General features: G+C 41.0%; 1 protein-coding gene across 8 annotated transcripts in view; it reads left to right on the forward strand.

Annotated features, from left to right (window-relative positions):
* kif21b (kinesin family member 21B) overlaps nt 1-15406 on the forward strand; it is a 65172-nt gene that overhangs the window by 34951 nt on the left and 14815 nt on the right. For 4 of the 8 annotated variants that reach the window (XM_075460611.1, XM_075460615.1, XM_075460613.1 and 1 more), the window contains exons 17-28: nt 710-1026; nt 1327-1504; nt 2085-2288; nt 2365-2466; nt 2803-2968; nt 4940-5000; nt 5196-5244; nt 5818-6062; nt 6542-6610; nt 6745-6855; nt 10130-10168; nt 15219-15355. In XM_075460611.1, the coding sequence (XP_075316726.1) occupies nt 710-1026; nt 1327-1504; nt 2085-2288; nt 2365-2466; nt 2803-2968; nt 4940-5000; nt 5196-5244; nt 5818-6062; nt 6542-6610; nt 6745-6855; nt 10130-10168; nt 15219-15355 (1678 nt within the window). The remainder of the gene's footprint in view (nt 1-709; nt 1027-1326; nt 1505-2084; nt 2289-2364; nt 2467-2802; nt 2969-4939; nt 5001-5195; nt 5245-5817; nt 6063-6541; nt 6611-6744; nt 6856-10129; nt 10169-15218; nt 15356-15406) is intronic. The other 4 variants (XM_075460614.1, XM_075460617.1, XM_075460612.1 and 1 more) reach the window with 3 other exon arrangements.

Consider the following 15406-nt stretch of genomic DNA (forward strand, 5'->3'; position numbering starts at 1 on the left):
GGCAGCATTTGGGAAGTAGTTGTGTGTGTGTGCGTGGGTGTGTGGAGCGAGTCTGATGGATAACATTTTCACTCACACAAAATGTCAGTGTACTGTTGTGATCACAGACATTTTGCATACATGTTTACATGTTTGCTGTGGTGTCAGAAATAGAGTTCTTGGGAAATTGTTTTGAAATGTGATAATGAGCACAAGTGACACCAGTGTGAGTTATACACATCCTATTTGAGCTGCATTACAGGATTTGTTATCATGGTCCAAACCCGGTGTTCCTTACTGTATTTAGACAGTCATCCATACCCGGAGTGTTAACATTCAGATTGCTTGTTAGTGAAAGGCCTTCATTTGTCCACCTGACGCTATGAAAACCTGATTCATGCATCTGACCATCATGTTTCAGATATTTGCACATATTCTTCAAGCTCTAACTTCCGTCTTTCTTTGTTTTCCTTGGAGAAGAGGGATTAGGAATGGGCATGAAAATTTTTACTGTCATGCTCTGGCTTTCAGTCATAATCCTTTTATTCAGGGCTTCATTTTAAGTATTAAATCCCTTTATGATCAGAACTTTGTAAGCCAGTTATATGTAAAGTAAACCCACTCAACTTAGGACTCTAAATTACATTTAAAGTGGAATAAAACATTTAGATAAACGCTGCATAATCTTTACAAAACATAACTACTGTTTTTACGCATTACCGCCCATCAGTACCAGATTCGAGCGCTGGAGTCTCAGAAGCGGCAGCAGGAGCTGGTGCTGCGTAGGAAGACCCAGGAGGTGACGGCCCTGCGGCGCCTGGCCAAACCCATGTCGGATCGAGTGGCTGGACGTGTGGCCCGTTGGAACCAGACTCCTCCGGTTACGGATTCTGGAGCCGATTTGTCAGCCAGCACTACAGCAAGTAGCTCTGAGCCGGAGACTGGGAGGACTGTGAGCGGGTTGGTGCGGCAGTGGAACAACAAGAACAATGTGCACGGGTACCTGGGAGAGAGCGAGGGGAGCATGGACGGAACAAGAGTCATTGGGTAAGATGAGCTGATGTGGTCTCTACATGGCTTCTACTATAAACCTACAAAATCATTAAATTGGACTGCTACTGTACACACCGCATACAATGGTCAGTTAGACAGTCAGCAACACACTTAGCTAAAGAACTTTTTAATGGTGGAAACACTGATTGTTTATGTCAGGGATTTGATTTATTTCTCTTCTCTTCTCTTCTCTTCTCTTCTCTTCTCTTCTCTTCTCTTCTCTTCTCTTCTCTTCTCTTCTCTTCTCTTCTCTTCTCTTCCCTCTCGGAACATCTCATCTCATCTTTCCTGCAGCAGAAAGAAGTTGCAGCGGAAGCCAGCAGGACTGGGCAACACAGTTGGAAGTAGAGCCAACAGTTTCTCCAAGTCTGCCCGTCAGAAGTGGCAAGCCCTCGAGCGTCGGATAATGGACATTGTCATGCAGAGAATGACCATTTCTAACGTAGAATCTGACATGGATCGTCTCATCAAAGTATGAATGGCACTTGTGTGGAATTTTGTCTACTTTTGGTTACATGTGGTTTGGTGGAAGTGAAGTAAATTGGAATGAGTTTTTCTGCTGCGACACAATAAGCCCAAGCGAAAAGTGATCATCAGAAATCAGGCATCAATGAATAATTCTCCACCGTAGGTGATGGATTTACATCTGCAGCTTTTTTTGACTCACTTCATATTAGCATTTAAGAACTAAAACAAAGTGAGTGACCCTTCCTTCTTCTTCTCCTTATAGATTCATATATGTTAAAATGTGTCAGGAACAGTAGTCTTTTCAAACAAATTGAAGGCCTTCTTGGGGCTCCTGGATTTTTTATTTATTTAGTTTTTTTTTTTTAATGGCTCAATCAAACTCTTTGTCAGTTTTTAGTCTCATTGGTTTAAATAAAAAGATGGCACAGTATTTATCAGAGTGAATGTGAGAAAAAGTCCAAATGTTAAACCCCCCCAATTTTATGTTTAGTCTTTACATTTGCAGTTATTTTTTTTTGTGAAGAAAGCGCTGACATTTTTTCCTTCTTTTTGCTGTGCGTGCATTTGTGTTTTTGATGAGTCAGAAGCGAGAGGAGCTGACGGTCCAGCAGGAAGCGCTCTCTCATAAGAGGGAGGTATTGATGGCAGATGGGGAGGGACCGGAGGCTGAGGACCGCCTCCTTCAGGAGATTAATGAGGACATTGAGGTTCTGAATGCGAATATAGACTACATCAATGACAGCCTGTCAGACTGCCAGGCCACCATTGTGCAGATAGAGGAGACTAAGGTATGAAGACGGACACAAACTTATAAATGCACAGCAGGATTCCCCCATTGACATTCAGTGTTGTGTTATCCTACAGGATGAGCTTGACTCTGTGGATACGTCAGTAGTGATCAGCTCTTGCTCTCTGGCTGAAGCACGCCACCTGCTGGATCACTTCCTGAAAGCTTCCATAGAAAAGGTAAATTATCATTTGGGAAATATGAGAAAACAAAGACATAAATACAAGGCAAAATAAGGGGTTACTGACTCGAATGATATAACTACAAAACATATATATCAAACAGTAGTCTTCTGTATTAAATGTGGATTAACTGCTGCAATGCTATCTGGTGGGGCCTCCTCATACTGCATGGCTTTGTTAGGGATGCAGTTCTCCATACAAAAGATGAATAAACATACCTAATGCAATCATAAAACAGTCTTTATTATGTAACGCATTTCCTGTTTCTAACACTTTAGTGTTATAGGACTGTGCTGTAGGTTTTGACATTGGTCAGTCTTTCTGTGTGTGCAGAGTTTACAGGTGGCTCAGAGGGAGGCTCAGATCAGGTTGCTGGAGGGCCAGCTGAGGCAGAGCGATGTGATCGGCTCGTCCCACAATCACATAATCCTGGACGCTCTACGTGAAAAGGCTGAATACATCCCTGAACTCCAGGCTCTCATCCACAATGTCCAGCAGGGTGAGGGATGCAAAACTACACGCAACTTCTACTAAACTACATGTACTTTTATGTATACTGATTTAAAAAGAAAAAAGAAAACTTTGTTAAAAGTGGGATTTCTAATTGAATTTACCTGCTAAAGTAAAAATGGAAAAAGTGCAGGTTTTGAAATGTGTTTGTAAGTATGAAAGTGAAAAAAGTTAGGATTACCTAATGTATATATATTATGTATATGACATTGGAATGATATTTAAATAATCCTAAAAAGAGAAAACTTTGTAAAAAGAACAATACACTGAAAATGATGTACACTGACAGCATTTTCCAAGATTAATTTCTACACTTGACAGTTTTCGAACAGTTAAATAAGACGATGAGTGAGGAATAACTTGCTCCTCCAAACCGGCTCTATTTCTCTTTCATCCATGTCATTAGTTGCTGGTTCTTCTTGTGATGGACATAACATTCAAGTTTCCTTCCTACCTGTTTAATTACACTACATTGTTACGTCTTGATATGTCCGATGTGTGCAAGAGGCTTTTTCTAAATGTTACTGTTTCTCAAAGTCGGTCTTAATGTTGGGAAGGATCATAGTGATAAAATATAAAGCGGAATATACATTCCCTTTCAAATACATTCAAACGAGGGGTTAAATTGGGATTTTGTTTTGTGGAGGGGCTCTGTTGTTTTAGGGTTGCAATGGATGCACCGTGTGTGTGCACATAGATGCATATAATTAAGATATCTCACAGATCCTTTCAGTCTGCAAACTAATCAGGCTTTCCAGATGCAAGTTGCATTTGGGCCGTGTGGTGTGAAGAAATCATGCGATATCATTGTTGAATATCGTGATGATGAAATGACTTATGACACATAAACATATACCTCAATATGCAATTCTAATATCAGGAATATTAACGAGGGCTTCTGCACCTGTGCATGCTCGTTAGTTGTTGAGCATGCACAGGTGCAGACTTTTTTTAATACTCTATCAACTATAACAATGCTGTTGTTGCCGGTGAAGGACAGAATAATAATAATCTGAAGAATTATAAATTGTTTCAGCACATAATGGATGTATCTTTTAAAGAGGCTTGTCAGTCGTTTTCTCTTGGCTTCAGTCATTTCTACATTAAACTTCTACATATAATTTTCACATCTGAACAATAACTTATGTTGTGAAAATGACAGTATGAATTTAATTACTGTTATATTAGAGAACTTCATTGGGATTAGGGTCCATGGGAGTTGATGTGAACTATTTTAATCTGGCTGCAGACAGGAAAGAGCCGTCAGAAAATAAATTGCCCCGGTGTGACTCCAATACAGCAATTAGCCAGCTTTGACCACACTGGATCAAATGAATGGAGCTATTGTTTGAATATTCAGAATGTGAGAAATTGAATGGCAATGGTCAGAAAACAGTCTGACGCAGGGCTCTAAGCTGTACCCATGGTGTTCTGGAGCTCCATTAGTGCACATGACTTGGGTAGCTTGCACTTTTGTCAAGATTTTGGAGCAACGTATGCTGCCTTCCACTCGCCCGCCTTATTTCAGGAAGACGATGTCAAAATACTCTCTGCATGTATGACAATGGCATGGCTCAGTGGTCCTTGTAAGTCCTTGTACTCAAGTACATGTGAAATCATATCTGATTCCTCCTTGAAGACATGGTAGTCAAATAGCCAAACAGCCAACTTTGTGTTAAACAACAACAAAAGAGGCTCTGAATTGTACAGCAGCTGATCAAGCAAGCAAGGGAAAATATTTTACTATCGAATCTGCAGTAACTAGTCCTGTCAGTTCCAAACACAGCAGTAAACACGCCTCTGTTCCAACCTTTTTAAATTTATAGCTGGCATCAGATTAAAAATTAACAACTGCTTTTCGAAAAAGCAGAAATGTTCCTTTATACAAAATCTATTCATATGAATTTGGAGGATTTGGTGTCATGTGTGCTTATAGGTTGTGTGTTTCATGTCATTCCAGAAAATGGTTATGCCAGTACAGACGAGGAGCCCTCTGAGTTCAGCCAAGCATCTGACAGCAGGTGAGCGTGCTTCTCCTAACAAAATCCTCAAAAAACACATTGAGCAACGTGCACATCTCATCCAGATCCTCTTTGAAAAAAAAAAAAAAAAAAAAGGATCTGCTGTTGTTAGATTTTTTATTTTTTATTTTTAAAGAAAAGGGGCAACATGTTCAATCAATACATTTCTCCATTTCTTCCTCTGCCTTTTTTCAGTGTATCTCAGATGAAGGAATCCAACAGCCAGGATGATTTCAAAGTAAAGGTACAACTGTTCAATGTCTGTCGGAGCCAGGATACTGCACGTTACCATTGTTAATGTTGCACTTTGGTTGAATTTTTGCTTTCAACACCCCGCCCGTCAGCCCTCGTTTTTCAGAGTATCTGCTGTTCTTTGTTGCAGCCACAGGGTGGCAGTACAACCATTCATTTAAAAAAATAAAAATAATAAATCCTCCCTCCTAAAACCTTGTGATGGAATAATCACAGATTTGACTCAAATCCCCTTTGTCCTTTGTTAGTGCTATGCCTTATATTTATATATATATATATGCCTTATATATTTGTTTGTATTATATGTTCCCCCAGCCTGCTTTTGTTTGACCTTTGAATGGATGACCTAGAATGGCTTCTAACTTTGTGTAACTGCTTTCATGTTTTCATGGCTTTTTTTCCCTCCTCAATGATGTTTTCAGACATCGTCTCAATTAAATTCAGCCTAAGTCTCAGACCTTTTTTCCAATGTCAGATATCTTTATGCCGCTGCCCTCCTCCCTCATCATTTTCTCTTTCTTTTCTTGTCCTTTTGTAACACAAATGGTTCACACATTTCACTCAGATGGAGCCTCGTCTGTCGGCCCAGATGAAGGCTGTGTCAGCTGAGTGTCTCGGTCCCATGCTGGACCCCTCATCAGGCAGCAAACAGCCTTACATCACCAAGTCTCTGGCGTCACTGACGGACATCCAAGAGGACGGCCTGAGTCTCGCTCCAGGGAGTCTGGGGCTCAGTCTGGCCCTGCGGGAACCTTACCACAGGGACAGGGCGTCCCGCACCATCAGCCTGCCTGTTAGGGGACACACTTTGTAAGTAATTGAGATTTTAATTATAGTGACAGATTAGAGCGACAGCAGATATGTAGCTTGGACCAAATCTGTTTTTGATATGTATCAGCCCTTGCAGCGCTTCGTCAGCAACACAACCATTATCACATTAGTTTTGCTTGTTTATTTTGACCACCTGAGGACCATTTGGTGACACATTCTGCATTTCTCTGAAATACATTAACATGTAAAAAGTCACCGGAAATCACAGGACGGAAAGCATGTTGTTGTCTATAAATCTTCTTTAAGTAAGGTCCAGTCCTCTGGGAGCATAGTCTTAGTCTTGTTTATTTTTTGATATCTGAAGAAATTGGTCTGGTAGAAGCGCTGTTAAATAACATTAAATCAAGCTCATAGATTCCCAACAGTGTACATAGGTTCCCCTCTTCTTTTTTTGCACATCACCTTTGTGCTTCCTTGAACTTCCACTTAGTTTGCTTGCTTTTGTTTGTGTGTGTCAGTCCCAGGCAGTCTCGGGGTTATGACACTTCCCCAATAACACGAAGGAAGTCTTACGACCGTGCATACAGGTACATGTCATTCTCAAAATCCTGGTATTTTTCTTGCAAGTGGAGCACATTGTTTGACTAAGTTAAGTATTTCAGTCACACGCATTTTCATTTTCCATTTTGTTTAAATTTCTTTCATTCCCCACCTTCCTCAGGCCCATTGATGGCTACACTCCCCCCTCTTCCCCTCCTCTGAGGACCAGGAACGACCGCAACGTCTTCTCAAGGCTCACCAGCAACCAAACCCAAGGCTCTGCTCTGGACAAGTGAGTGCAGTTTTGTCAGAGAAACACACACACACACTGTGTCCTTTCTGTTCCCACATTCTCATTTGATTACTTCCGTTTCTTTTCAAACCATTGCCTTTCATTTTCTTTTCTTCTCACCCATGGCTGAGGGTCTGGTAGATGGAGTGAAGGTCAGGCCTTTTGAGAGAAAAGTGCAAAAAAATCTGCTACCTCACCTTTCTTCTGGCTTTAATGTAGGTCCTGTGGGGACAAATGGTGCAAACATAGAATCTGGTTGGTAAAAACATTAGGAGTCCAAACCCAAAACCCTTCAGACCTACATTTGGTAATGCTGACGACGTGATCTAATCACAGTGGTGTTTCCAATCCAAAGGAAAAAATAACCATGTGTCAAACCAAATATTTCATCATCCTTCACTGTGATGAGCAATTGTGGTTGCATTACAATGATTAATATCGCCTTTGCTTTGGCCACAGAGGAGAAAATCAGCTTGTGCAATAATATATAATTTGATTGAAACAACTCTGTGATTAATGTTGCCTGACAGTATGTGAGTCTGTTGACTCTATATCAGACCGTTTCTGCCGTCTGTTGTGGTGTTGACAAGGCCTTTCATATTTTTCATCTTAATAAAGTACATAAAGTTAAAACGTTCTGAGTGCCTCTGGGTGTGTAAGTGTGCAATCTTGCCACATTAGACTGAGGGACAATGTGCGTACGAGACTCGTGTCAGCCGACAGAGTTTTCCTGCTTCCCTTCCTGCTCGCAGTCAATTCCAACTTTCCGCTCTGACAAATGTCAGCCGTTGTCAACCAACTTTTGCCTTTGCCCTGTAGTTCTTCATTTTGTGATTGTTATTGGAAGACAGCGTTTCTCAGCTTCATAGACCCCTAATTGGTGGCAGGGAGCAGGGATGTGATGCTGTGAAAGAGGGAGTTAGGGTGTGATTGTGCATATGTGGGCTGTATGTGTTAATAACGGCGTGTGTTGTGTGTGCGGGAGCCTGTGGCTCCTCATTATCCAGACCAGGGGTAGGTAAATGAGATGGCTCTTGCCATGTTCTCATGCAGCTGTTGAGGTTTGTAGTCGATTGTGAATAAACAGTATGGGAGGCTGTTTATGTTTACGGTCTCTTGTGAGGTTGCCACAGGAAACGGCTTCCCGTCATGATGCAGCAGGATGGAATGATTTTCTTTTCTTTTCGACGGTGGTTGCAGGCAGTTTTTGTGTTTTTGCATTTTGAAGGAGAGAAATGTGAGTTTGTAGTATGTGAAGTTTGTAAGTCTTTTGTTTGCATAAGTTATCACTGGGTAAATCACTTTTTTTTTTTTTTTTTGGGTACCTCAAATGTATAATTTTAACCATAAATGTAATTTTACTTGTTTCATTGTCCAATCATTGCTTACACTGACTTAACGCTCACCTTTAATTCATTATCACAAGCATACATTATTTTAGATGTATGTAAATCTGGCAAATGTTTTAAAATATAAAGCCAGCTGAATATTCTATGAATTCCATGCAACTGTGTCTCGGATGAGAAGCAAAGAAAGAGGATAGTAATGATCTTCACTTCTTTTACAAGTTCATAAAACCTATTAAAATTCAATTAGATGATTTTGGGATTGTGACTAAACTTTATTCTGCCTTTGTTTTTTCGCTGATTCATCTTTAAATAGTTTGGTTGCCTGTGAGACTCAAGCATTTGACACAGATTTGGAACGCAAGATGAGAGTGAAGAAGACAAATTTACAACAAATTTGTCTTGTTATCTTTTGGATAAAGAGGCTTTGAATCCCAGATCCTTTTTCAAATTGACTGTACTTTCGCAAAAACCAATGAATTTTAAAAGGATTTGGTGGTGAGAGCCTAATAATTTTATGCTAATAGCCGCCGTAGTTGACAGTAAACAACAAGAAATGGAGGAATTGCTATCACGCTCTAAACTCTGCTGTTCTCCTGAAACACATCCAGAACGTTCAGTTTAATTATTTCATGTTCAGAGAGAGCAGCACAAGCTCTCAAGGTGACAAATCAGAGGCTATGAAATATTTACAATTTAATAACAATTTTAGTGACCCGTGACACACATGCTGGTATTCTCCTTTGAGCTGTTGTGACGGTATGGGTGTGGTGTGGACTTTTTCCTTTCTTCCCCAATCAACTGGAATCTCCTCTCTGTTAACCCTGTGTGTCATCCCTTCTGGCCTTTCTGTACTAATTCTCTGGATTTGACTGGAAAGAGTTCATTCTGGAGGGTACGCTGGCTCCATAGTCAGACGCAAAGAACAAAAACCTGTAAAAGCTGTACATGTCCAGCTCTGTGATCTTTGTGAAGGACTATCCTGGCATCAGCGTCTCCTCCTTGGCCACCTTCCTTTTTCTCTGTGTCTTTGTTTCTGTTTTGTTCCGACTGATAGTTTGACATTTTGGAAATACACCTGTTTGCTTTCTTGCAGAGTTTTAAATGGGAAGATTGACACCACTTTTATAACTGTTCGCTAAGTATGAGGCAACGGCCAGCAGCTGTTAGCTTGACTTAGGTTCATAGCTGCAGTTATCAGGGGAACAAAAAATAAATAGATGAATGAAACTAAAAAAGAGAAAACCTACCTATAAGCACTCTAAGGTTTACAAGGTAATAGACTTTAATGTGTTACACTGTATTGTTTCGATTTGATCCGTATAAAATCGCTTTGGGAAAAGAACTTACTCTTAAGCCCTGTATATTATTTTTTGTATAGATTTGTGCTTTAGGTGCCTTTTTATAGGCAGAGTTTGTTCACTTTAGACAGTCGGGCTTGTTTTTGCTGCTGTTTCCATTGCTTATCCTGGCTGCTGGTTGTAATTTAATTGAGTGGTATCAGTCTTTTCCTCTCAACTCTTGGCCAGAAAGTAAAAAAAAATTTCCCCAAATATTTTTATCTCCTCCGAGCTTTCACCCCTGATGTTTTTCTAACACAACTGGAATAAGTCCACTTAATGCTAAGTGTAGGTGTACCTTCAGTGTTACATCTGCAGACAGAGGTCAAAGAATGCAGCCTGTTCAGTGATTTTTCTTTGAGTGGAAACACGTTTTATGGCAAACTGCCTGATTATCACTGGACAAGCTTTATTGTTGACTGAGCTTCCCTGCCAGTTTGTGCAATGCTTTATGTCTGAAACCCTTCTACTAGTCACTCCTCCCTTTTTAACCCTTTGCCAGTAACCCTTCTGTCTTTTCTTAGCGTGCTTAACCCTTTCCTCTTCCCACCCCACCCCTCCTTCTCCTTGCTCCTCTTCTGCCTCCAGGTCGGATGACAGCGACTCCTCGCTCTCCGAGGTGCTCAGGTAGAGGAATCTGTCACTCTCTGTTTTGCCTGTTAACTCACATGGTGTCTTGTCTCCATTGGTAGTCCAACCCCACCCCATCCTGTAGTCCTTCAAGGGTGGGGCCACTGTGGTGCATGTTCTAACCACAGGGAGCTTTTCTATCTCTGTAATGTTATGTTTCTCTGTGGGCACATGCAGGACTTGAAGCAAGCTTACCACTTTTTTTTCGCAGGCTGTAGACACAGACATGAAATGTCATAAATACGAACGACTCATCACCTGTATGGTGTTTGTGGTCAGTCTCTTTCTAAACATGCAACAACATGTGTAAAGACTGCAGAATTGATAAAGGGTTAGAAATGCTTATGGTTTACAATAATAGCTTGAAATTCTGGGGAAAAAATTCGATCTCTTGTTTGGAATCAGGGTAGAAAATCTATATACCTCTATTGTAAGTCAATAGTCAATGTGTGACTTAGTGTAGGAGGAGAAAACGGTGAGCCTGCATCAGTCCAAAGATGTTTTTATCCTGTTTTGTTTAATTGGTACAAAAGCCAAAGTGAAACGGGGACAAGTGTCGATTGTGTTCAACGGCTTAACTGTCGGCAACACAATAGTTCAGCTGTGCTTCAACTTTTTCTATACACAGGTTAAGTAACTTACCAACAATACATTGCAGCAGCAGCTAGCAACTATATTTTCTCATAGGCAGTATTTAGAAAAAAAAAAAAAAAAAAAAAGATGCGTGTTACACCTGAAATGTAAAAATTAAAGCTAGTTTGGAAGTGCCCTAAATCTGCATTCGCTGTGATGGTCAGCAGGGGGCGACAACTGGTTACCAAAAGAAGTCCAGAGCCAGGATACACCCTGGACAGGTCGCCAGTCCCTCATAGGGCCACAGAGAGACAAACGAGATAAACAACCATGCATTAAGAATCATCGATTAACCTAACATGCATATTTTTGGACAGTGGGAGGAATGCAGTGTCAGTGCACTGCAGCCCGTGGGCTGCATGTGAGAAGGCTAATGTCCCCAACATTCACTCAGATATTTATTTCTGAAGAATGAAGTATGATGTCCGTTTTCATGCTAAGCTAAATGAACCAGCTTCTGGAAATAGCTATAACATCACACTTTTCTCAAAATGATGAAAGAAAGTGGTGAAACTCATAGAATATGTCCCCTCGTCGTTGTATTAATTAACTTCTATTTTCGACTTGCACAAATAAACACACACATACACAGAAATAGATGCACCCCTCGCCAAGACCCTTCTGTCTGTTTTTTTGTCCACTGCAGAGAGCAGACGCTGATCTCCCCCCACGTTTTCATTAGGGCTGGTCTCGTGGGTCTTGGCCCTCCAACATCCATTAACAGCTTGTACTCGCTGCATAACACAGCACACTATGATATCCTCCACAGATGCCGATAGTGTTGGAGCAATTTCTGAATGTGTAGCTTTACACTGTTGTAAGAAATAAAGTGCTCCATTAAGCCCTTTACAGTGTATTCTGCTGGTAATTTTTATTTAAAAAAAAAAAAAGAAAAAAAAAGGGATAAACTTCTAAGAAAATGTCCATACTTATTACAGGGTTATAGTTTTCTTGGTAGCTAAAAAAAGCAATGTGTTTATGTGAAAACATTGTGCTGATAAATAAAAGGATACATGATTTTTTATAATGTTAAAATCTTTAATTGCTTCAGCTCCAAAGTATGATTAGGCACCCTTTGGATTTCTTTTAATCAATGAGAACGGAGTATAAGACTTTAATCACACAACAAAACTTGGTTGAAAGATGTGAAGTGCAAAAGGTACTTTAACTTAAGCTTCACCCAGCATTCTTTCTGATTTATTTTTTTATTTTCAACCCCACATTCATTCTCCTCCAACTAGATTTTATTTTCTAGTTATATCCAACTTTGCAAAATGGAAAAAGCGTCAAAAGAGGCAGGAGAGGCTGCATATGATACGGAGTTCACAGCACACTTTGGTCATAGCAGTCTGGTTTTATAGCTCTGCAGAAGCTGATGATCTGACTATATTATCAACTTGTTACATCTCTCCACTTAACACACATATGCCTCAATGCCTTTTCCCTGGGCCCCAAAGGCAGCTGGCTGTGGCGGTGCTGAGGGTCAGCTCCCTCCTGAGTTGGGGGAGAATATACATTATGTTGCATGTGGCGATGATGACAACCCAGGATGCTGTGTTGGGGTTTATTGTCTGTGGAGCTGGTCTTCCAGGCTGTGGCTGTTGTAAATATACGCTTTCGAGCTTGTTATGTGCGGATCAATTCTTTATTTTTATTTTTTTACGTGTGTGTGTTTAGTGAAAGTTGGCAAACATGCATGTAGCCGCCTTCATTGTCCGGTGATTTTCTGATTTTGGTTTGTATGTTGACAAAATGCAAAAAAGACACAGAATTTATGGTTTAGTGTTTGTTTTCTTTTTTCTTTTTACGCTTGGAGGTCAGTAAGCACAGAAGAGGAGCATGTTGCCACCCTCGACACGCCCTTCTGTATTTTGCTCGCTCTGTGCAGAAACAAATCTGTCCTGATTTTTGTGTGCAATCACAGTTTTCTTTTCCCTCCTCACATCTCTCTGTCTTTAGCGCTTTCCTTCACACTCTCACACACATGTGCTCTCACATAAACAGTAACCACGACCCATGAAGCCCACCAGGGACCAATTTTTTCCACAACCCGCCCTTTTCCTCTCACCATCTCTCTGCTCTGTCTCACTCTGCCAACTGCTCTACCGGCACTTTGGGACTTTGGCCTGTCAGAGGGACATAAATGGGGGGGGGGGGGGGGCAGTAGGCAGTATGGTGCAGAGGTCCAGCTTGAGAGATTGACAATAGAAGAAGCTGTGTGTGACTGTGTATGCGAGGGTCTGAGAGAAAGAGAGGGGAGATGGAAACCAGTTCAATAGGAAAACAGTTCTTATTGTTGTAATACATTAATTGAACTGCTCCAAAGGAGTGTGTGCGGATATGTTTGTGCGTGCATATGTGCGTGTATGGAGGCAGAACAGAGAGATGGAGGGACCGGGTTTAAACCAACGAGACAGAATGTGTACTTGTATAACTGATATTGTGGTTGAACTTGAAAAGAAAAAGAAAGTACACACTAACCAGCTCTTAAAATTAGGTCAATACAACCTCAGATGAACAACAACACAAAATACATTACACTGTGTCATTAGCATATACTAAGCCAAAATGCAGAACCAATGTGTGGAAAAACTAAGAACATCCCATGAGTCAGCAGCAGGTTGAACCAGCTTTAACAGCATTTTTTTCCAATGTTGCTACAGTTAATCAAAGTTTGTGGGTATTGATTTATGAACAGCTCTCTCAAGGTCCTGCCACAGCATTTCAATCACGTTTAGATTTGCATTTTGACGGTACCATTACAACAACTTGATTCTTTTCTCTTTCTGTCATTGCAGTTTTCCTAGTGTGGTTGGGGTCATTGTCTTGTTACAGGACATGGTTTCATGCGAGCTTTAGCTGTCAGACAGATGACCTCACATTTGACACTAGAATACTTTGATGTACCGAAGAGTTCATGGTCGACACAATGGCTACAAGGTGTTCAGATCCTGTTGCTACAAAACAAGCCCGTATCACCCCTCCTCCACAACTGGGCTTGGCAGTTGGTATGAGGTGTTTGTGCTGATATGCTGCGTTAGGTGTTCAGCAAACGTGGTGCCTTGCATCATCTGCACTTTGGTCTTATCTGACCGAAGGATATCGTTCCAGGAGTCTTGTGGTTTGTTCAGATGTGATTTTGCAAACCTGAGCTCTGCTGTAATGCTGTTCTTAGAGAGAAGAGGCTTTCTCCTGTAAACCTTCCAAGCAATGTCATGAATGTTAACATTTTACATGCTAACTGAGGCCCGTAGATTCTTAGAGGTTGCTTTTGAGGTGTTTTTTTTCCTTCTCCCCCAACAGTTTATTTGGTCGTTCCTTGGGTTTGAACTTGCTGGGACGTCCACTCCTAGGAAGATTGGAAACTTTAGATTGTTTGGAAGTGGCCTTATAACCCTTTCATGAGCAGAACCAATTGATTGGTTGTTCCACCCTGGCATTGTGTTAACAAACACAACAATGCTCAAGACCAGCAAACTACTGCTTTTATAGAGGTGATCGCACTTACTGGTGATGAATTAGTCGATAAGCAGAACCTGGCTGCTACTCACGATTTTAATTCTTATGGTTAAAGTAAGGTTGGTAGTCGTTTTCGACACTGATTTTGCATTTTGGCTTAGGCTGCGGCTACACGAAAACGTTTTTCACTGTAAACGATACTTTTTCTTATCGTTTCGCTGTCGCGGCCACACGGAGCCGGCGTTCCCACTACCCCAAAACGATAGTTTTTGAAAACGGGTTCCAGAGTGGGAAAGTTTGAAAACGGCCTCGTTTCGTTTCCATTGTTACAGCTAAAACGTTTTTGCGTCAGTCACACGTTGACGCTGTGAGCCAATTTTAACACTTCTCTATTGTCTCACAGCTGGCGTGACACAGCGGCGTGTGTACTGCATCGTTTCATCGTTTTCATCCGTTCTCGTCTGGACAGCAGCGCGTTTCCGTGTGGTCGCAAGAATTTTCGTACCCGTTTTCAAAAAAAACCTCGTTTCGTTCTCGTGTAGCCGTAGCCTTAGTTTTTGTTGGATTTGTAAGGTGTCATATGTCACATGTTGTTCAGCTGAGGTAGCATCTACCAATTTTTTTTACATATATAAAGATCCAAAGAATTTTTCTATTATGTCTTCTTATGTAACTTCATAGCAAGTAAGAGGTTGTACTTTCTTTTTCATATTACTGTATAAATGGTTAAGGTATGTCTCCAGGAAATAACTGTAATTCAGTGCATCTGAAGTGACAGTAATTTGTCCCTTTATACTTACATAGGTTTGTATGTTTTTGTATTTTCTTTCTATATTAGATATAATTTATCTATGTTTCAGTGTGCATGTTGTCATAAAACTGTCTTGCAGTGCGGTGCCTACACTGACTTACTCTGAGAAGAATGTGACACTGTATTTGTGTTTGGTAACCATAGGGGTGTGATCAATCCCATCGGGGGTGTGAAAGGGGGTCGGACGGCCCCCCTGCAGTGTGTGTCTGTAGCTGAGGGTCACTCAAAGCCGGTTCTGTGTGTGGATGCTACAGATGAGCTGCTGTTCACTGGATCCAAAGGTATACACGATACTAAATCAAATCTTGGCTTGTCTCTGTAAATGTATTTTA

This window comes from Odontesthes bonariensis, chromosome 3 (genome assembly GCF_027942865.1).
Source record: "Odontesthes bonariensis isolate fOdoBon6 chromosome 3, fOdoBon6.hap1, whole genome shotgun sequence".
Lineage (NCBI taxonomy): Eukaryota > Metazoa > Chordata > Actinopteri > Atheriniformes > Atherinopsidae > Odontesthes > Odontesthes bonariensis.